Here is a 27,160-nt window from a genome sequence, read left to right as displayed (position 1 = left end):
AATCAATCACACACACACACACACACACACACACACACTGTACAGACACACATTTAGACACAGGTACACAGTGCACAGTGGTCTCAGTAAGCACTGACAGAGTCTCATTATTATGATGGACACCATACATACTGCAGGTCTTCATAGGCACACAAACACATGCAGGAACTACAACTTTCAGCGTACACACACACACACACACACACACACACACACACAGTCATGCTCATTTGGCTGCCTTGCATAGACAAAATCCTGCTGAGACAGTGATCGCACATAACTCACACAGAGACATAAATACCTCATTATCTACACACAGACACACACAAACTTGTTTTTACTACACGCGCACACACTCACTTTCTCTCCCGCCCCCATCTTTTCATTCTCTTTTCTTGCTTTCATTAAAACCACGCTGACAAACAGCAGCATATGCAGCTACACTGAGCAACAGCTGTTGAATGGGAGATATTGTGTAAGACTGAATGTTAATGTACGCTGTGTATGAAATGCTAACGAAGCTCTGTCATCTGTGTCTCCACAGTACTACGAGATGTCCTACGGTCTCAACATTGAGATGCACAAACAGGTACGTAAGACTGTACTCTGTGTTTTTGTGTGGGCTTTTTTCAGTCTCTGCACGCTGCTGGTGTACTTGGTTGGAGGTTGTGTGTGTGCGTATCTTTCCGTGTAGAAGTTGCATTTTTTGAGTAGGCGGGAGGAGGTGAATGTGTTATTTCACACACACAAACATTCTGTGTCATTTTGTGTGGGTGGATTTTTACTATATTTTCTGGGTCCTCATTTATATTTTGTTCACAAAGTGACCTCCATATACGTCAATAAAGTGACCGTATTATGACAAACAGCTTTCTATACAAAGTATAGCTTCACAATGTAACGTAGCATTTGGTCAACACAGAAACTACAAACTGTAATTTGGTGATGATATATGTATTTTTAATCCTACAACATCATAGTTTATAATTTGTTCTAATCTAATTTATACCTACAAATATGTTTAATACCTGTCTAATATATATCTAATACATGACCCTTGTGTTATTCTAAATGTGTAAAAAAAGTAGGCTACGTCAAATTATTCAATTTATTTAGTGCATTAGGGTTGTCTTGCATTAGTTCACATTGTGCATGAGTTTATACTTTTCCTGGTTTCTCTGTAGATACTGTATTGGCAAAACAGAAGAAGGATCTGTTCCAGCTGAAATTCTTGTGTAAAGATGAAGAGCAGGGAAAAAAGTAGTGACTCATCTTTGTAAGATAAGATAGAACTTTTTTAATCTCGAAGGACATTTTTGTGCCAAAGTTTCATTAAAGATTACAGATGAATGGAAAAAAACGATAGAATAAAAAACAAACATATATGAACAATACAATAAGAATTAAGTGTAAAATAAATAATACTGACACCATTGCAAAATAGAACACAAAACCACTAGTACTAGTACAACAACAGGGCAAAAGAATAACGTTTTCTTGTTAAGGAAGGATCTGTTTTTTTCTGTCTTTTATTTGGTAGACTCATAATGAATCAGCAAGAGCAACAAGTGGTTTCAACACTGCTATGGATGGCTGATTTTATTAGTTTTAATCAGGGGTCACTGCTCAACACCGTAGTTTACCTCTCCATGCCTCCGTATGGAATACAAACTCAAGAACTGTTGCACGAAACCAGCAGAGTGTGTTTCCTGCACAATTATGATGTCCCTGCTGACTTAATGTTTATTTGTGAGCTATTATCAAGCAGAACAAGCGATGGCTGCTGATGTGAGAATTAGGGAATAATAATGCCATTAAGATGGCTGGTACAGGCTGTAACCATAGCAATGGCAAATGTATGTTTACCAGAACTGATGGCGACAGACTCGGGGTTAACTGACACTAGATGTCGACGAGGCTTATTATCGACAGCATGGGATGGATAGGACTGGTGTGTGAAATCGCTCGCCGGTTCTTCTAAGCAATGTGAAAAACCACATGCCAGCTCAAAGGCATTAAAAGAAGGTCAGTGTCGATTGTGTGTCGTTTCCATTTATCCCCACTGAGATCCGGTACTCTTGGAAGAAGACGTGAGGAGCAGTGTGTGCTCTCAGGAGTCGGCGACTGCTCGTCAGTCCCCACTTGCTACTAATTTGCTGTCTGGGTCACACTGCAGGAAAAAGGGGGGGACAGTCAAATAGCAGACAGGCAGATACATGTCCAGACAGATGGATAAAAAAGCAAACAGACAGACAGACAGACAGACAGAGACAGACAGACAGCAGACTTGAGATCTGTTCTGCTGTGTTTACAGACCTACACACAGATAGACAGACTCATTATCCAGTCCTTTAAGGTGGCTGCCTGTGTCTCCCTCGCTCTTAATCTGTCTAACTGTCATGCTAACTCTGCGGTGGACTCAGGCACTGTCATGGAAGAGTAGAGGGGATGGATTTTTACCACCAGCTCGTTGTTTGAAACAATTTCTAAAAACGCCCTCAAATGAAAGCCTCTGCACTTTAACTTCTAATCATTGTGTCGTTTCACGATCAAGGTAATTATAGCACGAAGACATTAAACAGTGGGCTTCTGTCCATATACTTGCAGTGCAGTGTACTGGCTGATGTTGGGAATGATGCAAGATGAGTTTAAGAGCCAATCAGGGCGTATTTTTAATGACCTGCATCAGCTATATTTAATCTGAATCCATATCCTGTGTTTATGGTAACATGTTGTGTTCAGGTGAAGCTGTGTTTTCAGCAACACTGCAACAAAAACCAGTTTCCCCAAGGACACAAAGCCTCTCTTTCTTATATTATAGAAGAATTTTGCAGATGTGCCTTCTTTGTCTCTAAAGTTGCTGCTATTGGTTGAAAGATGGTTTTGTTTCTCAATATTTAATTTGTGATGGGAATAAGAGAGATCCTGTCCAAAAACCTTTGCTGTAACAGAAGCAAACTAGCACATTGAAACTCCACAAAACACTATAACACACGTTCGATCACCTTGTTAGAATTCCATTGGTTGCTGTATAAATCTGCTTGGATCTCAATTTCATGTCAGCTTTGAGCTTTAAGAGAAGGATGGGTCGTTGCTGTCATACAAGTATGCAAACAATTATGATTATAATATCTGAGGCACCATCTGTAGGTATAGGTGAGAGCATTCAATGTGTACCAGAGAACATCTGCTTGTCTGCCACACTTTGCATGATTGAAGATGAATACTAACCATTACATTTGGAACAGATTATGTAACATAGCTAGTGACACCTTGATGTGAGGTAGTGTTTAATTTTAATACGAACAAGATATGCAGATCTCTGTGTCAGGAACATGTCAGCGTAACCCTTTATAGCTCCTGATTGCCTTCATGTTCTGCTTCAAGTTGAACTTAAAATGTTGTGTTTGAAACTGGAATTGTTTGAAAGTCTCCCCTCTGCTCCTCATGATTTATTCTGCATTCTTCCAAAATCCAAGTTCAGTCCTGGTCTCATGGACCAAAGACGTGAACCACATTTGAAAGCAGGAAACCTCAGCGGGAAAAAAAGACGCGTGTGCACAATAAAACGGACTGATGGATGGGGTAGATTGATTCCATAAACCCCACAGCAGACACAACTATCGACAGAGCAATAATCAGAAGAAGGGGGAGAGAGACAGGCAGACAAAATGAGAGAGAGAGAGACTGTTGAATAAAGAGACCAAATGTTGTGTTGTAAAACTACTTTGAAAGTATTGTTTTACAAGTCATTGCATGCGGTTGAACTACAGTACAGAAACACTCAGGATTAATTTATTTATTTTACTGTATTTCAAGCAAGAGTGAAATTGTAGTGCTGCGGTATTTTGTAAAATGATGTCAGTTCACAATTACCATAAAATGGTGCACAAGGGAAATTTAATATTTAGATGATAATACCTAAAACAACCTGACACACTAATACAGTAAATGCAATTTTGTTCTTCTCTGAAAAAAAATATAATTGGGACTTTTAGATAGTAAAAAGAATTACCATTTTGATCACAATGACCAAAATTCTAATATGCTACTAAAGCACTATCTTTTTTTAAGTTTCGTTGACCTTAACCTTCAAAGCAAAATGCAGAAAAGTTATACTTTAGTTAAGATAAGAGAAAGGTGTAGACATAGCGAGAGAGAGAGAGAGAGAGAGAGAGAGAGAGCGAGAGAGAGAGAGGGCTGGCTGGCAACAAAGCCAGGCAGAACTGGACCCGCCTCTTGTCGCCAAAAAGAAGAAATGGACTGGGGTGCTGGCTGCATCTCTGAGAGATGGACAGAGGAGAAGGAAGAGGGGGATAGGTGGGGAAGATGACAGAGGGAGGCCAAGAAGGGGAGAGTGTGGAAAATAAGAGACGGTCGAGAGAGGGGGGAGAAAGGGAAGGAGGTTTGGATGACAGAAGGAGACCAAAGAGCTACAGTCAGGCGAATGAGAGTAAAAAGTGAGAGAAATAAATGAAGAGGGGGAGGCCCGGTGTCAGGAACCAGAGAACAAGGCTATGAGAAGAGTGAGCGGGCGGATATGAGAGAGAGGAAAAAAAGTATAATGTGAAAAAAGTGATTCAGAGAGAAAAATAAGAGAGCTGGTAAAAAGGTTTAACAGGGAAATATGAGGCAGATAGTAATAGAGAACTTACTGTATTACAGCTCGAGACAGAAACAGAGAAGCGGAAATTGACAGAAAGAATAGAAAGAAGCAGGAAGAGAGCGTGATAGAATAGAAAATGAAGGTATAAAAAACAAATGAGTCAAAAAGAGACACTGATTGAAAAGCACAAAAGAAGAGGTTATAGAATCAAGGTTGTTAAAGTGAAGTGAGTGGGATGATTTAAAAAAAAAAGTAAGTGTACGATAATTAAAGAAAATTAGGACTTTGAAGAAGAGAGGATACGGTCGAGAAAAAGGGAGATAGAGAAACGGGGAAAATGTGAGAGATGGCGGCGAGAACTAATGTTTGAAAAAGTGTGAGCGCATGAGGAAAAGAGGAGATAGAGAGATTCATTGAAGGGATGAAAGAGGAGAGGGTAAACAGGAAGGATGGATAGAAGAGACAGATAAAGATCTCAGAACAGATGAGGGGCGAGGAAAAAAAAAGAAGAGATGGAGATGAAAATTGGGGCCAAGAAAAGGAAAGCAACGGAGGGAGAGTGGGAAAGAAAAGGGGGAGGGCAGTCGGAGAAAGAGGGAGATAGAGAGAGACATCGGTAGAGGGAGGGGAGCTTTGAGCCGCAGTGAGAAATAATGAATCATGAATAGATTTAACAGTATCTGCTCTTATTTCCTCTCCTCCTCCTCCTCCTCCTCCTCCTCCTCTCTCTCCCCCCTCCAGCTTCCTCCTAACATCCTGTCGAGATCAGTGCTATTGCCTCTCTCCCCTCTCCGTCTCTTTCTCTATTGCACGCTCTGTCATTATCAGTGGTAGGGCCATCTCGTGTCCCGGCATTAATTGAGCTGTAACAGTCATCCCGTTCCTTCCTAGCCTTCCTTTTAGCCTCTCTTTTTTTTTTTTTCATCTCTCTCTCTCTTTAGATTTCACACTCGCTCTCTATCTTCACCCCCGCCCTCAGTTCTCTTTCGCTATCTTGATCTTCCTCGCTCCCTTTGCATTTCTCTCCCTTCTTTTCTTCCTCTCTCTGCTTTCCTCCTTCTCAGATGATTGTATCTGAAAGATAACATCTCCCCCCTCCACCTCTTAAGCTGTATAAGATACACACACACATGTGCGCACACGCCGTCACATTATCTCACTTGGTTCACTTCCATTATCATATATATATATATATATATATATATATACACTAGCTGTATCCCCTGGAGGAGCTAGGGAGGCTATAAGGACTTTACACTGCTCTCTGTGGTTGTTCTATATTCATTGATATAGCACTTCTGGGGCCTGACTAGTTATTGCCTGCGTCTCCCGCTATGCATCACATGTATATGCAGTGACTTTGTAATTCAGTGATATACTGTGGGCTCACAGCCGTTGGCCAAGGACAGCTCCTAGATATGATGATGTGCTGCATGTGTTGTTGTAAGGTGTTCAGTGAATGGATCGAAGCAGGTTTTGTATTGACGGCTGATTCTAGCAGCAGGATAACAGGATGATGGCGGGAGGGGGAAGAAGAATAGAGGCTTTGTTGGGTTCGCGTCCAGCAGAAGGTGGGGGCAGCCCAAAAGCTTGTGACCAGTGCAGCCTGGAAAAATATGAAAGGCAGGAAGTGAATGAGATATGCCTTTCCTTCCATGATCCGCTAACTTCAAAGGGCCATTAGGTAAAGCACAGAGCCCACAACTGCTCAGTGGTAGCAAGATGTAACCGCAGCAGTACTCAACAGCAGCTGTACTTTCTTATCTAGGACCAACGTGCATTTGTTTGGTGTCATTTTCTGGTAGAAGTCTTCACAGGCCCAAAATGATTGGAAACATACCAGATGTGCATAAAAGTAATCTTGAGAAAGAACTTAAAGAAAAAGAGACCTAAGGATAGATAAAACATCAGATGATAGTTGGACCTGATCCAAATTGTGTTTGACTCGAACACACCCAAAAAATGATGATGATGCTTGTAATGCACCATGATCTAATGTGATCCACTCATTTAATGGACGTATTGACTCAGAGATCTTGCAGAATTTGAACTGGAGCCCAGATCTGATTAGACTGGACATAGTTTGGACCCGCCAGCACGAGTCAAGTCTGGGTTTTTTCTTCCAGTATGCTGAAGTGCGCACTGGGCTTGACATTAAGGCTTGCCAAGTGCAAGTAAACTCTGTGTGCGGACAAGTAGAATGCCTCATGCAGTCGTAGTATTAGGGATGCCCCGATCGATCTGACACCGATATTCAGTAAGAATATGCATTCAGGAGAACGTCATTAATGCTTTTTATTTGCCTGATCCCTGATAAAGCATTGTGAACAACAAATCTGCATTGAAATGGGCAGGTGGAAAGCTAGTTAACGTTAGCTGTTTGTTAGCAGCCAGGCCTATATTTTCCATTTTGGACAAGTCATTTTTTGCTGTCGGATAAGTAAAACATCTCAGCTGCTTGCCTAAGAGTAGTGCTACTTGAGTACTACATACTAAATATCAACAGAATTATGGAAATGAATATCTCTGTCATGGCAGTTGAACACAGCTGGCCAATAAGATGTTCATAAGGAGAGTTTTGACTGTGAGCTATGTCTTTCACAGGGACACTCTAGTTTGTCTGTACAGGTGTGATGATGCACACTGTTCTGCTTGCTGGCCTTGCAAACTGAAATTACTTTGGCGCTGTGATTGGTAACACATCTCTTTCTTCTATCTGCGAGTGAAATGTGTGTTTTGACATGTTCCCATATACTGTACATCATCACAGTATCAGAAGGAAATGGGTGATTTTAGCAGAAGGGTGCATTATTTCTTTGCTGGTAGAGTGTCCCCCAGTAGACTCCTGGGGCCAGCAGGGAAACTACTGTGGCAGCATTTCAATAACAGCATAGGTAAGTGTTTCTAAATGACTGGGTTCTGACAGTGCATCACAAAAAATAAATGTAAAGGTTCATCCTTACACTGCTACTGTGGGAACATCATACCCATGTCATCTCAGAAGCACCACATATCAGTGCCTTATTTTTACCTGCAATGCATAAAAAACACATGGCTTTAGCTAATGTTGCATCTTTAACAGTCACTACACAATCATATTACTGGAAACTCCTATTTGGAGGACTTGGTGTTGTTAAAACATTATGATTATGCATGTACAATGATTACAGCTTTTAAGTGCGTAAAAATGTCTCCCTGATTTATTTAGAAATCGATATCTCAAGGTACAAAGTAGCGGCCCATCTGAGTCAAGCCTGGGTGGTTGCTGATTGGAGTACTGTGGACTCAAAGGTTGAAATCCTTCACACAAATTGTGCTTTTTACATAAGGTTACACCTTGAGCTGTGACACCAATACATGTTTGCAGGAGAAATTCTCAATGTTCGGAAGCGGCTGGGATGCTGGAATTTGTTTGCATTTTAGAAGCCTGTTACAGCGTTATAGGCAACAAGGCTACTGGGCAGCGAGGGTGCATAATTAGAGATGAGACAGTAAGAACCTGGAGGGGCATGTGCAGTTGAAAGCTGGGTCACAATGGAATTTTTTATAATAGTTCAGGCTAGCAACTATGATCCAGAAAAAGGAATATTCTTTTTAAAGCAAAGAAATAATAAACGGTCTCAGTGGTGAGAGAGAGCATCCCATTACTGAGAGGTGTCATTCTGTCCTTGAGCTTGTAGCTGGTTCCTAATTTTGAGCCATTTAGGATAATTACGGTGTGAGTTAAAACCCTAAAACCTACCGACTCGGAAGTAAGCCAAACACCAACAGAGTACTTAAATAATATACATTTAGCAATGTGCTTGGTGGCCAGGCTTCTTACTTAAACCAGCTTCTCTACAGTCGGCGTGTAACACTTCGGGTCCTGAACTCCACTAATATGATACTAATCAGGATGTCATGGAAGTTGTGTTCACATTCCAGCAATAGCTTATACTTTCTTTATACCAACTGCCATACATATGCTAGGTTCACACACTTTTGACAGGATATCATAAAAAACAGTGTTAGCATATATATATACTTTGCAGACTGTATCAGCATACCAGATATAAAGACAACGTGGTTCACAGACCAGGCAGGATATTATGGAGGCTGTGTTTGATAGTCAGGATGCTCGGCAGCCAGACTGTTTCCCCCGTGGACTCCTGAGGACAGATGAGGCAGCTGGTTGTCCTTCCTTCCTGCTCCCTCCTTTCATTTCACCACCACACATTGGCTGAGGGTGTGTGAGTGTGTGTGTGTGTGTGTGAGTGTGTGTGTGTGCTTTTGTGTGACAGACAAGAGTGAGTAGCCCAGTCTTTCCTTCGCACTCTCCTTTATGTGATAGTTCATGTTATTTAGCAAACAATGCTGGCATTACTGGCAATTTTAGGAGCGATACAATAAAAAATAAAAGCTGTGTGTGTATTGTTTAGTTCTTTAATGTATGTTTTTTTACTTTAAAAAAAGGAAAATGAAGCTTGCTTAACTGAATACCATGAATACTATGATAAGGATCCAACTCTTCACGATAGAAGTATTTAAAATATAAGAGAACAACTGTTAATCAAGCTGAAAACAAAAGGGGAAAAAATCTGAGAAAAATGACAAACAAAGTGAAGATATAAACTAAATAAATGAATAAAACAGAAACAGGGACTGAGGACGATTAAGCCTGAGTACAAGCAGCAGAGGGAGATCACAGAGAATGTTTTTCTGTTTGTGTTGTATAAAAAAAGGGTGTGTGCACGCACTTATCCTCCCGTCTAATTAGCCCGAGCTGTCTAGCCTTTTTTTTAAAAATGCATTTCTGTTTGCACATGTGTGCGTGTGCGAGTGCGCGTGAGCGTGAGAGAGAGCGTGCATGCGTTGGTATATTTGGCTGAAGTTGTGACCTGAATCCTCAATTCATTTGGGAGGGAGGAGAGTGTGTACTAGAAGTGAGGGGAAAAAGAGCAAGCGAGAGATGCCTTCATTTTCAACTCACCGCTTTGGTTCGTAATAGGATTGGGCTTCTCTCTCTTTCCCCTTTTTCTTTCTCAATCTCACTCTTTCCATCCCCTCTGCCTCATGTTTTTTTTCTCTCTGCTACTCCCATCACCCAGTCAGTCGATAATCCCACAGTTGTGTGTTTTTTAACCTGCATATGTGGGTCAACCACTGCTTTGGAGAGGTCAAGTGACTTCGTCAATTGTGTACATGTCTGTGTTTATGGTGTGTGTTTATGGTATGTGTTTACGCTCTCTAATGATTGGTCTATGCAGTCCCTCTGCACATGTTGTAGCATCTGTGCTCTGTGCATGTGTGTGTGTGTGTGTGTGTGTGTGTGTGCGTCTGCAGCTTTGATGTCTCTCCCTCTCATTCCCTCAAACCATGTGTGTATGCCTGTGCATACATGTGTAACAGAGCCCATTTGTGAATAATGAGGCGAAGAGAAAGAGAGAGCGGGAACAGAGTGTGATATAACCCTTTAGGAATGATAGAAAATAAGTTGAGGGAAGGAAAAACAGTGGAAAAAAGAAAGAGAGTGAAAATGAGTGATTAAATTCCCAGGGAGCTAGCCTTTTAGCGTAATGGCTTTGTTGCCCTGGCAGAGGAGCTCTGAGTAGCTACACAGACTGTATGTGTGTGTGTGTACAGTGTGTGTGTGTGTGTGTGTGTGTGTGTGTGTGTGTGTGTGTGTGTGTGTGTGTGTGTGTGTGTGTGTGTGTGTGTGTGTGTGTGTGTGTGTGTGTGTGTGTGTGTGTGTGTGTGTGTGTGTGTGTGTGTGTGTGTGTGCGTGCGTGCGTGCGTGCGTGCGTGCGTGCGTGCGTGCGTGCGTGCGTGCGTGCGTGCGTGCGTGCGTGCGTGCGTGCGTGCGTGCGTGCGTGCGTGCGTGCGTGCGTGCGTGGGCGGGTGGGTGGACGTGTACATATATATGATAGCGGCTGCATGTGCTACCATGTTCTGCGACCAGAGCTTGAATTAGGGCACATGAGGTGCCAGTATTCTCAGGCACAGCATGTGGCCTTTTTACATAACTGCTACACTTGACATGTGAAATCTATTTTTGTATTCAAATGTATGCCTAAATTCATGAGGAACATATTTTAATGTACATTTTTTTTAAATAATAAAATATACTAATTCTCATTTATAGTTGGAATAATGGTTAAAGGATAAAAGCTTTTCAGCCGAGCTAGCAACAATAGCAGTGTTGGTCTGTTGGTCTTTTGGTCCACCACTATCAGACTATCGCCACCAAATATCTCAACAACCATTGGACGAATTGCCGTGCTATCTTTTACATACGTCCGTGGTCCCCAGAGGATGAATCCTACTTACTTTGGCTTCTCCCCTGACTTTTCCCCTAACGCCATCCGTAGGACAAAGTTTTCATCTATCTTCTCAGATATCTCAACATCTACCAGATTTGCACAAGATTGTTTCCAGACATGCATGGTTCCCACAAGACATGGGAACACAATGTATCCTGATGAATTTGGTGCTCTCCTGTATTTCCTCTAGCATTGGGATGCTAACGTATATACCTTAAAGCACTGTTATAGCCTTACATGGCTCTAGACTAATAGTCTAATTATTTTTATTGTAAGACCAGTTGAAAATATGTCTTCTAATGGTCTTAGGAGTAATTATTATAATATGGACTGCCACTTCCAGAATGTTATTTTATAGCTAGTGATGATGAAGAGGGGAGGAGCAATGTCATGACAGATCGTACCTTCTGTACCCTTGGTCTGATTTGCACTGCAGTGGGCAAATGAAGTTAAATGCTTTCGTTTACGGAGTTTGTTTAGTCTTTTTTTCCTCCTCTTGGCATTCAGAGTCAATTTCCAACGAGGATGTTCTGGCTTTGTTGTTAGAATTGTGAGTAGCTACAGTACCTGCATTCCCCAGGACATAGAGGAACGCCATAAGAAGTATGAGTACTAATGTGGGCAAAAATCGGATTTTCCAGGACTCCGTGTCTACAGGCCCAAATTAAGAACTGCCTGAGGCGTTACAGAAAATCTGATACTTAACTGTGTGTGTGTGTGTGTGTGTGTGTGTGTGTGTGTGCGCGCGCTAATGTGGGTGTTTGTTTGCATGCCTTTGCATTCAGCTTTGCTACTCTGGCTACATTGTGTCTGATTGCATTGCGGACGACATGAGTTTGAAGCCGTATGCAGTCTGTTGATGCAAGCTGGTGAGCTGGCACAGTGTGAATATGACTAATAGCTGAGTGTATAATATAGCCAGAGAGCGGGAATCTCACAGTTGGGGTTGTAGTTTTACAACCAACTAGATCTCTCTCTCTCTCTCTCTCTCTCTCTCTCTCTCTCTGTCTCTCTCTCTTTCTCTCTCTCTCTGTGTCACTGTCACATAGCCTATAAAGTTTCCCTGTGTGAGTTTGTGTGTACAGACAGTATGTGTATATGTATATTGCAGAGGTGTATGCATGGTGCATACACCTCTGCAATATAGTATCCTTTCATACAGGTGTGTTGGTGTGAAGTCATTGTTCGTGCATGTTGGTAACTGTGATGGAAACCCACCAATGGGTAAGTGTGTGTGTGTGTGTGTGTGTGTGTGTGTGTGTGTGTGTGTGTGTGTGTGTGTGTGTGTGTGTGTGTGTGTGTGTGTGTGTGTGTGTGTGTGTTGGAGGAGTTGAAGTGAGCTGTCTGTATTTTTTATTATAAATGTTTCTGCTGCCTGGTCCGCTGCCTATCTTGTATTGTTACACTGAAGGTTGAATCTGTGTCTTTATATGTCTGAGGAAGTGTGTATTTGTGTGTGTGTGTGTGTGTGTGTGTGAGTGTGTGTGAGTGGGAGTGTGTGTGTACGTGGTTGCGTATGTGTGTGCTTGTTGGTCTCATGCTGCTTGCTCTGCACACAGCTCTTTGTATGTGTGCTCTCCTCTGCTCTGTTTGGTTTGGTTTTCTGTGTGCCCTTGTTGCTTTTGTTTGTGTGTGTGTGTGTGTGTCTGACTGTTTGTGGTGGCTTTTGTGTGCGTGTGTGTAGTTGTATTTGTGTGCACAATTCTTAGAGTGCTTGTGTGCACGTGTGTGTGTGCCCCCTAGTGTTTTTGTGTGTGTGACCGTGTGTGTGTTTCAGTGTTCGTGTGTGCTTTGCTGCTCCCCTTTCCTCTCCCACTCCCTCCCTCTCTCTCTGTTTCTCTTCCTCTCCTTCCAGAATAGAGGGGCCATCAATCAGAGGCAAGGGGGATAGAGGAAGGGAGGCAGGGGAGGAGGAGGCGAAGAGGAGGAGAGCAGTTGGCTCGGTGCCAGGGCAGAGGAGCTGGCTCGCTGCCCAGAGGGGGGGGGGGGGGGGGGGGGGGAGAGGAGAGAGAGGAGAGAGAGAGAGAGAGAGAGGAAAACAAGACTGAGCAAGAAAAGAAGAGAGAGGGAGGGAGGAGGGAGAGTCTGGGAGTGAAGCAGGGCAGAGAGATAGAGCAAGAAGGAGAAAGAAATGAGAGAGAATAAGAAGGAGGGCAGAGAAGGAGAGCAAGGCCAAGTGCACTGAGGGAAAACAGAGCAAGTGGACAGCGAGAGAGAGATATACTGTGGAAGTTGGAAAAAAAGGCAGCAGAATAGAGAATGAAGACGGGTGATTGCACGGAGAGAGAGAGGAAAGAGAGGAGGAGGTGTGGGGGTTGAAAGAGAGGAAGCAGCAATGGCTGTTTTCATTGAACAGCTCTGTGCCTGCAACCCCAATCAGTGGGTGATTAGTGCGTCGTTGGCTACAAATATTTACCTTAAACTGTTCACAGAGGGGAGAGCAGTCCAATTAGAAAGCAGCGGACAGAGATAAGCTCCAGGATTGTGTGTGTATGTATGTGTGTGTGTTGTGTGTGTCAGTGTGTCTGTGTGTGTGTGTCTGTTTGTGTGTGTGTGTGTGTGCGATATGTACACACCCTCTGACTCTTGGAAAATAAACGAGGGTTCTCTGCAGCCATGCACATGCAGCGCACAAACTGTGAGGCATTGTATACGACATGACCCTAATCACTCCATGGCATGCGCACTACTTTTTTGATAAATGTGAACATCAGAGTAACTCGGCACTGCACTCGTCAGTGATGACGCAAAAACGCTGATGATGATAATGTTTGCAGACAAAGGATCAATCAATGATTAAAATAGTTAACATTAATTTTTTGATTAAGCTTCACAGCTCTAATTGAGTGTTTGTTATGGAAATAGTGAATGAGCGAACGAGGAAATCATTTTGGACTGCATACACAGTTACACACACTATTTATGTACGAAATGTCACACACATTGAATACATTTTTTAAAGCATTTTTATTTATCCAGGGGCAACCTGAGTGCAACAGCGGAGCCTTAATTTCTGGATCGCCAATGTTCTGAACAATCAGTCATAGGAAGTGTAAAGGTCAGAGCCTCAGCACTCTTCTGTCGCCACAAAATCATTTAGTTTAACCTTCTTTCTCTCAAAGTAAAGCATCCTGGTTTTCACCTCGATATCATGTATCACTGCGGCACACATCCACTGTGAAGTTGCCTGTTACAACTGGAGCCCTCTGCTGTCGGAGGTTAAGTGCTCCATCGCTCACTCTGTCTCCAGAACTACACTTACAAGGATTCAAACCGGCAACTGTTCCGGTAACAAGCCAGAGAGAAATAAAGTTGGAGCTAAAAGAGATGGCAGAGATTATTGTTGAGAGCAATTAGAGTAAGTAGAGGAGTGTGGAATCACACACACACACACACACACACACACACACATACAGGCCCCCTCCATAAAGCTGGCTCGCTCAGCCGTAGTGGGACTCGGAGGCTGGCACAGCTGGCGGTGCCCGAGCACACTGGGCACAATCTCCCTCGCCCCGTGCCAATCTCAACCCACGCTCGTCACATTCAAATTCGCCAAGCTTTATTGGCAAGATGAACGCGGTCACCGTTGCTTGCCATCATGCTGGGAGACCAAATACAATGCTGATCTTTCACAAGCAAGTGTCTCCTCCAGTGTTCCAGCTCCGGTTAACTTTAGTGTCACAAGCGAAAAAGTGTTCAAGGAAAAAACGTGATCTTGTTTTCTGTCAACTCATCACTCCTTTTGAGCTTGTCTGCATTCCTGGTCTTGATTAGAAAGGCATTACATATGCACCCTCAAATATCACGTTGTACCTCTTACAAGCCGATCACAATGCGACAGTTACACAACGCAGGATGCCTCTTTATTCCAAGCAGTTGAAAGAAAATAGCTCGGGAGCAGATCTTTCTCCAATAGGACCCCCTCAAGTCTCAAACAAGCTTTGTCTTTGTCAGAACAGTCAGTCGCTGGTTCATTATTTAAAGAAACTTCACTTGCAGAACCGTTGTTGCACCATTATTTTATGAGTGAGTGTTATTATTTTCTTTTCTAGTCTACCCACCGCCTCATATTCCCACCTATCTCATCTTATTTCTCCTTCAGTTAGTCATTTTCTACATTTCCTCAAATGCCTTTTGACAACCTTCACAGAACAGGCAGGAACATGTTGCGCTTGTGCTGTGGGTTAAACGTGGGTGGAGAGAGAGCAGTACTGTAGCAGTAGGGATTGCAAAGTAAGTGTAGTGGAGAATGAGTTTCTCCAGTCAAGAAAAATGTTGAATTAGGCCTCTTACGCAAAGCACAACTCTTGTCTCTGAATTGCATTCTGGTCGACTGAGCAGAGTGTTGGTGTAGAAATTGCTTCCTTGTTCTCTGATGGATTTCTTCCAGATTGAAGGTTGAATGCAGATATAAAATGTTGGGTCAAGGAAGAATTTATGACTGTGACACCAAATACGACTTTTACTTTGTGTGTTTAAACGTTCATGATAATAAACTATTGGATGGTTCTGCAGGAAAATGTAAAAAACTCAATAGAAATTCAGTGCCCATTTCTTGAGCACAAACTACAACCTGCTGTAACTTCCTGTATTCAAGTTCCCTGTAATTCAAATACTTCTCTTGTCTTTTAGCATCCAGTTACTAATGCGTTTGGGACAGTGTTGTCACGATACAGGAATTTCTAACTGCAATAGAATACGCTGACAAATATCGATGATTGAGAAGAGAGAGCAGGGGAAATGTGGAGTATTGAGGAAAATGAGTATTTAAACCGTTTCAAATATTCAGTGTCAATATGCAAAAAATACATGAATATTTTTGCTGGCATCACCGTCTACAGTTCAAATACATGGATTTTTATTTGGACTGTATTTATAGATTGTTATATGAAATATAACAGACAGGCTAATATGTGCCACAGCCTCTGGAACAGGCTGTCCTTGTCCAGCATGTCTTCATTTTTTCTTCTTCTCTAAACTTACTCCCGATTTCCATTCCTCCTTTCTATTTGTCTGTTTTAGAGAATCATTTAGGATATTTTTGCTCCTTTTTAAATGAAAAGCTTTTGTGTTCTTCTTTGTCCTTCACCTATATTTCATCTCTGTTTCACTTAAAGCCTCTCTTTCTCTGTCTCTCTCTGTCCCCCTGCCAGTTGGCAGCGTATCTGCCCTCAGGTGTTTATTGACCAGCCCCCTTCTCTTCCTTTGTATCTACCCATCCATTCCTCCCTCCATCCGTTCATCCCTCCATCCGGCCAGTCTTTGCCAGTACTCCCTGGTGGCTGTGCTTTGGCAGGGCTGTGGAACGAGACTGTGCCGTGTTTTTTTTCTTCTGACACCTGGCCCAGCTCACTTTAGCCGTATTGTAAACCAGTAAGTTCCTACCCAGCGTAATGGGCAGCCTCAAACATATGAAACATAGAAGTGGAAGCAAAGCCCAACATTTTTCATGTTCTTAATGTTTTCGGGTGGTACGTCAGTCCGGAGGGAATATATTCAAATTTGGCACAAACGTCCACTTGGACTCAAGAATAAACTGATTTAGATTTTGGTGGTCAAAGATCACTGTGACCTCACAAAACATGTTGATGGCCATATTTAAAGAATGTATTTGCTTATTATGACAATTTCACATAAATCTCTAATAGGTTGAAAGGATGAAGTGATGACATTTTGGACAGACATGGATGTAAACTGCAACATGACTGTTTGGCAGAGGCAAATAACCAAGAGTTGGTAATTCTAGTTTTTACTTTATACGGTTTTACTTTATGGGATTTAACATTATTCATCAATTCATCAACACTGGGGGAACATTAATCAATTAATTAATCACCTCAGAACTTGTTTGAGTAAATTGAATATATTTCTGGATATTATTTTAGCTCTCAAGGTCGTGCACAGTGGCTGCTTTTAATGCTTCCACTTAATTGAGCAAAAGCTTTCTTTGTACCGTTTGCTTCTGCTGCTCTGTTATTGATAGTTATGTTTTTTTGTGTAGCTTTCAATCAAAGTTACAGCCACCTTTTAGACAGGAAACAGTAAATGGAAGCAGCTTCATGGACAAATTATGTTCAGGTAAGCTCTGTCCTATGCTGCCCGATTGTGACTTATGGTCCAGCATCAGTCTTGTCATATTGGCTTTTATCTAACCAGAACTGAGCCAGGCCATCTGAATTTATCTTTGGCCTGAGGACAATCTGTTATTCGATAGGCAGCTTTATGATTTAGTTCCCGAGATGTAACTGAGGGGAGGATGGCTGATTCACAATAAATAATGCAGTATTTAGCTGAAAAGAAAGTAAATGAAGGGATAAAGTTGATTCAAGCAGACACAAATATTTATTTAGTCTTTAAAATAAATGAAATCATAAATGAAAACAGCAGTAATGGGCTAACTGTTCTCTGTCTCTTCTTCTCTCATCTCTGTTCCTTTATCTCGCTGTCACTCAACTCGTTATGGTCAGCACACACATACTATACATGTATATCTTTCCAAATACACTGAGGAACTTAGGCACACACACACACACACACACACACACACACACACACACACACACACACACACACACACACACACACATGTACGTTGACACATGTATGATGTGATGTCCTTGGAACAGAGCTGTGTGTCTGGTGATAGCCAGTTTATGAAGTCATGATGAGACTGGTTGTAACTGACAGGCTGAGAGAGAGAGAGAGAGAGAGAGAGCGAGAGAGAGAGAGAGAGAGAGAGAATGTGTTGTATACAGCCCTGTCAGTCATCACATTGCCCTCCATCGCCCCTTTACTGTCTTTCTCATTTCTCACTTCTTCTCCAGTATCTCCGAGTGACAGAAACACATAAGTGGGGAGAGAGAAAGCAAAACAGATATTGGGAGTAAAAATGATATTAAAAGAAATGTATATGGTCGTGGAAATGTTTGACAGCAAAGTAACAAAGAAAAAAGACACGAGAGCAACTGATGTTAGAGGGAAAAGGCCAGCTGCGAGAAGGAAGGGAGGATAAATTAAAATGGAGAGAAAGGGAATAATTTGGAAAAACGGAAAGATGAGAGAAAACGAGACAAAGTGAGCAAGGGAGGGGGAGAATGGGAGGAAGAGGATGAATAGGGTAATAATGGCTCAGTGTGAGAGCTGTTGTAGAAAAAGAGAGAACGGCTGAGTGAAGAAGAGAACAAAATGAGGCTGAGGGCACTCAGACAGATAGAATTAGACACACCGCAGAGGTTCGTGTGTGTGTGTGTGTGTGTGTGTGTGTGTGTGTGTGTGTGTGTGTGTGTGTGAGACACACACTAAGAGACACACCGACAGAGTGTGCGCTTATGTTTTTAGGTGTCCATGTGTGCAGCCAGCCGTATTCTGTGGATGGTTACTAGGTTTGCCTCGAGTGTGCTCGTTGTCTGTGTGCATGTCTGTGTGTGCGTTTTTATGGGTTTTACGAGTTTGAGGAAATAGACGCACCGGACAGCCGGCTGTGACAGGTGGAGAGCTTTAAAGAGAGCTTTTTTTTCCTGCTTATTGTGATGTGTAATGTGTGTTCGCTCATAAGTGTGTATGTGTGAGAAGGCAGAGAGAGATGGAAGGAAGACTGAAGAGCGCGTGAGGCCGAGCTAAATGAGAGTGTGATGGCGCTAAAAGACCCGAGGATGACTGGAGCTCTAATGCTGCCTCCATCCTTCCTCCTCTGTCGTTCACTCCCACATGTCCCTTCTCTCTGTCTCTTGTTTTCGCTGACAGAGCTCCTCCCTCATTAGAAATATGTTTCAAAAAGTGTTTCATATGCTGTTTTTTTATACGATATGTGACGATATGTGATGGTAATGTATCCTTTTCTCTCCCCTTCTGCCTCTATCTCCCGTTTCTCTCTCTTTCCATCTCAGGCGGAGATTGTCAAGCGTCTCAGTGCCATCTGCGCTCAGATCATCCCTTTCCTCTCTCAAGAGGTAAGTGTCACCAATGCCAGACACACTTACAGATAAACACAAAATATGCACACACATAATCAGGAGGTGATTATTCACACCCCAGGCCTATATCACATTTTCTTTGCATTCGGAATAATTAATCAACCAGAATACATAAAATTGCATGCGGAGCAAAATATAAATTCAGAAGTCCTCATTATATTTTCAAAAGACATTGATTTTAATTTACGTGTTCAAGTTGAATAAAGTGTAAAGAAATTAACAGAAACATCGCCAATGCATTGCAATGTTTTACACTACTACCTCATGTTAAAACGTTAAATTGTTGACAGAAATGTGTTCATTCAACTCTATTTTAAAATTTTGAGGCTATAGTTTTGGATTTCATCCCAATTACTGCAAGCTGCCTCAATAAGGGCCCGTGTCCACCAAAGTGGGGTTTTTTTTTTTCCCGGCTGAAAAAGTAAGGCGCTCTTCTGAAAACGCCCAGCTGGGAGCACTTCAGAGCGTCGTGTTGTTTTCACCGAGATGTTGTGGTTGTGTCTGGTTGCTATGTTACAGGATACCCGCGTAAGTACAAGGGGCGGCACACGCTAGAGTAGCCTTATTATAATATATATATATATATATATATATAAATATATAAAATTATAATGAAGGGAAGGCTGGAGCACATAGAAAGAGAGGACGTTGTTATTTTTACATTATTAGTATTCATTTCTTCTCCATTGTTGTTCAGCACTCGTATAGCTTACATTTGTGACAGGCATTTTTTTGCAGTTTGCTGTGTCTTTTTTATTGTTTATAGGCAACCAAAGAACCATAAGCCATGAATTGTGCCCTCCCTAATAGTCAATAGTACAGCTTAAATGAATGAAACCGACTTACTGGAAATCAAGTACCGCGCTAATTTGCCTCCAGGCCTCCTGCTTTGTGTTCAGATGACGGTAACTACGGTTGGTAAATTCAAAATTCACCACAAAGAGAAAAAACTCTAATGACGCTGAACGCTTTTCTGTTCTGAGGTGAAGGTTTTTTTCAATTTTTTTTGTATTGTTGCTCTGACGGTGTGTGCACTGGTTGTGTGTGTGTGTGTGTGTACACAAACCTGCAGACACACTTCTTTTTGTCTGAGGGCGTGAGAGTGTTAGTGTGCACTGCTGCCTGGAGACATGAAGGTCACAGTGCTGTCAGGTTGTTCAATATTGACACTGTGTGTGTGTGTGTGTGTGTGTGTGTGTGTGTGTGTGTGTGTGTGTGTGTGTGTGTGTGTGTGTGTGTGTGTGTGTGTGTGTGTGTGTGTGTGTGTGTGTGTGTGTGTGTGTGTGTGTGTGCAAGCGCTGTTGCACACATGCATATTTGCGTTTGTGTGACTGATTACATTGGTATTTTGTGTAAACAGAACTGAGATTTTAGTTAGTGTAACTATGAGCGTGTGTGTGTGTGTGTGTGTGTGTTGCTTTTCTGTCAGTGTTTGCGTTTTGTCAATGCATGGTTGCCCAATCCGGACATTTCTATTTGCACACCCTGTACAAGCAGAGTTTGATTGTTCTAACACCTTTTCTCAAGTTTGGTTCATGTAATGATTCCGACTGTGTGATATCTGACTGTACATGCAATATGCATTGTGTTCACTTTACACAATATACTGTAACACACAGCAGAGATAATAAGGCAGTGCAATCCTTATGTGTGTGTTTATTTGCCGTTTTTGTGTGTGTAGCACCAGCAACAGGTGGTCCAAGCCGTGGAGAGGGCCAAGCAGGTCACCATGGCTGAACTCAACGCCATTATCGGGGTGAGTCACCTCCATTCATCTTGACAACGCAGACACACATCTAGACAAACACACATGCACACATTGACTAAGGACCAATCTGACCATGACGAGAGTCAGCTGATTACATTATCTCGTCACTGGTCTATGTGTGTGATAATCAAATAGGTGAGTCATTAACGTAAGCGTCACTCAAGGTGTTTACGTTTGCTGTTTGATTTTTGTTTGTTCTAAATGTAGATTCGGTCAGGCAGGTATATTTAGCTGTATAATTCCTCGGGAGCTTTGATATCATGCTATAAATTAATGCGGCTAATGGACGATTTCAAAGTTGTTTTAAAAAATAAGATAATTGGCCTTTGAAGGATTCTCTTTTGATGCATCTGTTTAAGTATTCTATATCCCCTAAGAGCCAATCTGTTAGAATCAGATGTTATTTGGCATTATTTCTGTATATATCTCTGTTGTTCCGATGAATCTATTGTGGCAGAGGCAAATTAGTTGTTGCATCCTGTAGTTACCAATGTCATATAAAGATGTAATGAATCACCGTTCACAATATAATAGCTGGGGAGCAACAATTTTTTAAAGCTCCCGGCTGATATATTCACAGAGAGAAAATATATTAACGATTTGGAGCAACACTGGTAAACATGGTAGCGTTTTTTTCTGTCTCTTATGTGGGCGCCCTCCTCTCAAATATGTTTAAGGAGAGAAAGAAATCATGATTGTTATCAGATCACTCAGCTGTGTAAAGTCACATGACTGTCTACTTACTGTAGGTGTACACTGCCTTAATTACAACTCAGTATTCAGCATGATTAGATACTCTCTGTGAACAAAAGTAATTTTATATTTAAATGAAGCTTACGAAAAAAACATAATGTAACAAAATACATACCTTAACCACACTGATATCATTTTTTTTAAATACACAAAATACACATCTGATCATGACCTACACATGCTCGTCTGCACATATACGTTTTAACATGAGCGAGCGAGCGCGCGCACACACACACACACACACACACAGACACACACACACACACACACACACACACTCACACACAGACAGACAGTGATGCTCCTGAGTGCCCTCGTAGACGGGGCTTTCCAGAGCTTGTCAGGGCACTGATCACATTACCGTCTACTTAAAGCCTTTTGTTCCTCCCAGCACTACAAACACTGCTGTCTCTGAGGTGTGTATGTGTGTCTTAACACACCAGCTTGACAAAACAACACACATAAAAACATCATAATGCTCCCCTCAGGATAATAGCCTTCCTGTATCTGTAGCTGCTCCCTTGCTCCCTTCTCCTCGCTCTGTCCTCCGTCATCCTCTTTTCCCGTTTTCTTTTTGTCTTTCGGTTCATTTTCTCATCTCTCCTTTTTTGTAATCTTTTATCACTCTCTTCCTCCGACTATGGCCCCGTCCTAATTCCTCCTCTCATTGTTTTTGCCGATGTCTTATCTTTTGCTCTCTCCGCTGCACACTTTCCCTCGCTCTTCCTCTGCTCATTTACCCTCTCTCCCTATCTTCTCCGCTCTGTTCATCTAATTCTCCTTCACTTTTCACTGCCTCCACCATGATTTCCCTCTGTTCCACTTCCTTCCCATCATTTACTCTCTGGCTCAAACATTTTCTTCCCCCTCTTTTACCCACTCTGTGTTTTCCCCTGGCCTCTTTCTCAATCTTCCTCCTCCTGCCTGTCCTTCATAATAAATCCCATTCATCCCCTCACTCTTTTCACCGTCTCTCCTTCTTTCTTTCACTCTCCATCCCCTCTTCCTTTACTTTCTCTGTGTATCCTGACCATTTAATTTCCTTCTCCACATCTTTCCTCTTCCTCTTTCTGGTCCTTGGTGTCCATCTTTCTCACCTTTTTAATCCACTAATCTCTTTAACATCCTATCTTCCTTCATCTTATTTTCCTCTCTCCCTGTTGAGCTCTCCGTGTGGATTTCATTTCATTCAGCGGCTCCCTTTCTCTTATCTCTCTCACCTCCCTTTTTCCAAGTAACCCCCACTTCCCCTTTACTTTTCCTTCTTCCTTCTCCTTTGCTCTTTGCACTTTCTAATGCTTATTTTCTATCCATGTCTTCTTTACCTTGATTTTTTTCTAACCACCCACCCTTTTGTATGACACCATCCCTCCCCGCTCCCTCCCTTCCCTGTGGCCACAGCAGCAGCAGCTCCAGCACCTGTCTCATCATGCCCCCGGCATCCCTCTGACACCACACCCATCAGGCCTCTCCCTGGGGGCGGGGGGCTCAGGGCTTCTTGCGCTGACCGGAGCCCTGGGGGTCTCGGCCCACCTCGCCTCCAAAGATGAGCGCAACCATCTTGATGCTGAACATCTCAGAGGTAAAGAACAGTCGACTTTTAGTCCTTCATTTTGTCTCCAAAATGAGACTTAAATGTTCTGGCACATCTACACACATAAAATCATAATAATAATACAAATATTGCAAACAAGATTCGGCGTCCGAAGTACGCCAAAACCTCTTTCCTCTCAAGAAAATCTTCAAGTGCTGTTGATTGTTCTCCTTTTAGGATTGTGCTTAGTACTGTGTACTTTGGTCAATATTGATGTGCGATTGTGGCTCCAACATAAAGTACCACATCAGCTGCAGCCATCGTGGGTGTTTTTCAAAAATGCCTCAACCTCTTTATAGTTATTGTCACAAACACGCCCCAAAGGGTTGTGATTGGCCCATCAGATCTCATGTTGCTGGAAATCTGTCCAAAGGGGAGGGGGACCAGATGCATCTGCCAGAGCAAATAAAACACGACCTTGCAGATTTGTCTGGTTCCCTGGTAAGATGTTTTCACCCTTTTAGCCCTAAAGTACATTACAGTTGCAGTGCAGCAAACCCGTGTACTTGCTGTTGTTACGGGTCAGTGTGCACAAAAGGCTTCATCATTGAAAATCAATTACACTGTTGAACATGTTGAGAAGATGTTTAGCGGGTTCAATACAAGAGAGGTAGAGGAACAGACTCTGGGAAATCATCCAGAGTAAAAACATCAAATATCAAACATCAAAGAATAATCTTATGTTTGTATTTCTGCATGTACATGTGAGAATTGTGTGTGTCTCAGTGTAATTCATTACATACTGGATTTGGCACAAAGCAGCAGTGAGAGAAAACAGCTACAGAATAAAAAACCATCATTTTGTATCAGTCCTATACATTGTTTGTGACTGGCAGCTGTTGTCTAATTTTTTACAGCAAGTCGCCTTTTGGACTGAATTTGAACTTCTTTAGTTAGATTGCTGTCATAATATGGACAAACATATTCCCGGCACTTGTGTGTGAATGCAAGAAAAAACGCTTTCTCCCTCTGAACTTTCATTCACCCCCATAGAATATCTTATCTTCGCGCTCTGTTTCAGGCGCCAAGCCATGAGAGACTTTCTCATGAATAAACTGAGGTAGAAAAAAAAAAGAAAAAGGAGGAAAGACTAAGAGCAGAAAGGGAGAGAGATAGAGAGATCAATGTGTTCATGTTGGCGTGCTAAGCATCTGTGCGAGAGCTTATGCATGTCTGCAGCTGTGTGTGTGTTTCTGTTCTTGCATATGAGAGGAAGAATGAGTGAAAAGATAGTGAGCGTTGAAAGAGGCAGCATGGGAAAACGGCGAGCTTTGTCTGGTTTGGAGAACGGAGAGAGGGAACGATAGAGAGGAGACAGGAATCACATTTGTATCTTTATTAGAGGAGCCGTCGTAGTTCAGCCTAACCTTGGCTGACTGGGGGGGACTGTTGTTGTTATTATCATCAGGACTGACGTCAAACTTTCCCTCCTGTCCTCTTTACTCCTCTCTCCCACTTTTTTCTCTACTCTGTTCTCTTTTCTTACCTTTCTCCGTCCCATCCCAGAAGGAGCACCCAGCAGGGTGAGTAGTTGTGTTTGTGTGTACAGTAAGTGTCGTCTACACCCACATTTGTGTGTGTGTGTGTGTTTGCGCATGTGACAGTGATAAACTGAGGAAAATGGAGACGGACTGTAAAGTGGCCTCTAAAAAAAGGCTGTGTACTGCTGGTGCTCAGCCAGGAGTAGCCCAGCTCAGCACCAGCACAATAGCTGCTCAGCGCTATCAACCTTGAGCTCCTCAAGGTTCTCTGCATCACACTAACGTCTGAGCTCACAGCATTTTTGCTGTTCTCTGGAAGGGAGTACAAATTGAGTGTATGGATGAACAAGCAACTGTTTATTTTTTCAGCACCGCACATGTTCTGGTAATCTACAGGATTTACAGAACAAGTGAAAGGATTAACACTAAGTTAATGGCAAATGCTGCCCAAAACACAGCAGTTGGTGTCTGTACAAATGAGCAACTCTTACTTGACAATGTTTACTTGAGTGTGCTATGCATCCAGTATATAAAAGGCCAATGACTAGAGGCCCCTTAATGTCTGATCTAAGAAAAACACACACCAAAATATCACACCACTGAGATCCATTTGAAAATATGTTTCCCAACAGAACTTGCTCTGTTGTACTGTTAGTTAATATTTGGTGTGGAATTGCACAACTGCCAGTTCTTCAGGAGAGATGGGGACCACAGTAGATGTTTTCATGAGTCCATTTATCTACACTATCTTTCCACAAACGTTTCCTATCGAAACCTGACTCTGTGCATGGGTAGGAACAGTAAACGGAGAATCCGATGGTATTACAGTCGTTTCTCTAACATGATTGCATGTTGCTATCGTACAGATTTTTACATTAATGTGACTTTTTAGAGGCAAGACCCCACGCAAGTTTGTTTGGCTGGACAGATTGACTTAGTCAGTGTTCGATTATACAGACGAGTCTGTTAGAAGTTCACATTCAACAGTTCGCAAGTTTAGTGTGGAGGTGAGATGTGACTTGGGGTGCATGTGACTTGGGATGCACCGATACCGATATCGGGCCGATACTGACTCAAATAGCTTAATCAGATATCGGTGACAATGGGTCTAATCTATTCAGATCTATATACTGTATACATTATGTACTGACATTTTAATTCCATTTAAAGTTTGGACTAGTATAAATAGCAGTTGAATTCATTGATATCTAAGTATTTATCTGTTAAATTTTGTTTCCCAAAGTTAAGAAAGCAGTGTCAAAGTCAAGCCTGATCTTTAATTACACATAAAAACTGATACCAGCCACTTACACACAGTGAGGGTTACAGATTAATTTAACATTGGTTTTAGACCAATACCCGGTATCAGTCAATACCCAAATTCCAGGTATCGTATTGGGATTGGGCTTGAAAAAGTCTGAATGCTGCATCCCTAGATGTGACCGTATGGTGACTCGGGTCACCCTAATTGATGGGGTTAAAGAAAAAAAAGAAATTTGAGTAAATGCAACATACATGAAATGTATACAAGTCCATCTTGCCTCACAGGTTTTGCTCATATTTATGTCACTGTAGCTCAAAGTCCTCGTTAATCGCCTGAAGAATTAATGCAGTGTAAATGGGCTGATTGAAATTCAGTGGACGTCTATGGCTGGTCCTATTCTCTCTGGCTGCAGATTGCTCCGCTTTATGGAAACCGTGTGAACACTCACTTACTGTACTGGCTGCAATGGACAGCTGGCCTTCATCAGTGTAAATGTTGATAACACCGAGAGAGAGGGGGAGAGTGTTCGAGGGAGATGGAGAGTGAAATTGGAAAAGGAAAAAGAGAGAGAGAGACTAAAGAGGAAGAAAATAGACCGGGGAAAATAGGTAGGGAAAGGTTGTAAAAAAAATAAAATAAAATACCAGCTAGTCTTTGTTCTGGCTTTTATTACGAAATGAAAATGATTTAAGAGCGCTACTGACTTAACTTTCCCTCCCTCACTCGCTATCCGCAATGAATGCTTAGCATAATTGAATTGCTAAACACAATACTGATTGTTAAGCACCAGGAAAATATTCTCATGACTTGAGGTTTGTGCTGAACTTAGCCAAGCATTACGGCGTTTGGAAAGGAAGGGGTTGGGAGGGAGAGAAGTCATGGGAGAGATGCATATCAATTGGCATTTGTCAGAGAGCCCTGCACCAGTAAAACATGTTGGAATTTTAAATGGAGGGGGGAAAAAAAGGACAGCGAGAGGAAGTCAGGGGAGGAGGAGAAAAGAAAAAAGAAGAGAGGGAAGTTTGTTGAGCCGCACTGAGGTTCATTGTGTGTGTGGTTTCTCCTCTCCTCTTGTCCGGCGCTCCTTCCTGTCGGCCCCCGTGGGCTCCTTCCTGTGTGACTCATTGGTGTGTTAAACCCTCACTGTTCTTGTCCCCCCCACAGGGGGACAGAGAATGACAAGTGGCCCTCACTGAACCTCTGGCCCCTGCCCCAACGCAAAGACAACACAATGCTTTCATCGACTTTTCTCAGAACCGAGCACCGGGCCAGGCTGTATTGTAAATATGCCTTCACAGCTTTATTGCCCAATAATGAGAGTCATATTTTACATGAGGACGGGTGTGTCGAGGGGGGAGAGCACTAATTAGCTTTATACGCTGTCTCGTGTGCTTCTATGGCTACGTCTTAACCTGTGCTTAC

General features: G+C 42.4%; 1 protein-coding gene across 3 annotated transcripts in view; it reads left to right on the top strand.

The window, feature by feature from the left end:
* Positions 1-27,160, top strand: part of tle2b (TLE family member 2, transcriptional corepressor b) — a 69,752-nt gene that overhangs the window by 25,336 nt on the left and 17,256 nt on the right. For 2 of the 3 annotated variants that reach the window (XM_079158004.1, XM_079158002.1), the window contains exons 4-8: positions 545-589; positions 18,792-18,854; positions 20,560-20,634; positions 22,801-22,981; positions 24,500-24,516. In XM_079158004.1, coding sequence (XP_079014130.1) covers positions 545-589; positions 18,792-18,854; positions 20,560-20,634; positions 22,801-22,981; positions 24,500-24,516 — 381 coding nt within the window. The remainder of the gene's footprint in view (positions 1-544; positions 590-18,791; positions 18,855-20,559; positions 20,635-22,800; positions 22,982-24,499; positions 24,517-27,160) is intronic. The other variant, XM_079158003.1, reaches the window with a different exon arrangement.

This window comes from Pholis gunnellus (genome assembly GCF_910591455.1).
Source record: "Pholis gunnellus genome assembly, chromosome: 4".
NCBI classification, from domain to species: domain Eukaryota; kingdom Metazoa; phylum Chordata; class Actinopteri; order Perciformes; family Pholidae; genus Pholis; species Pholis gunnellus.
Note: the sequence above shows the minus strand (reverse complement) of the source record. Positions and strands in the feature narration are given on the sequence as shown.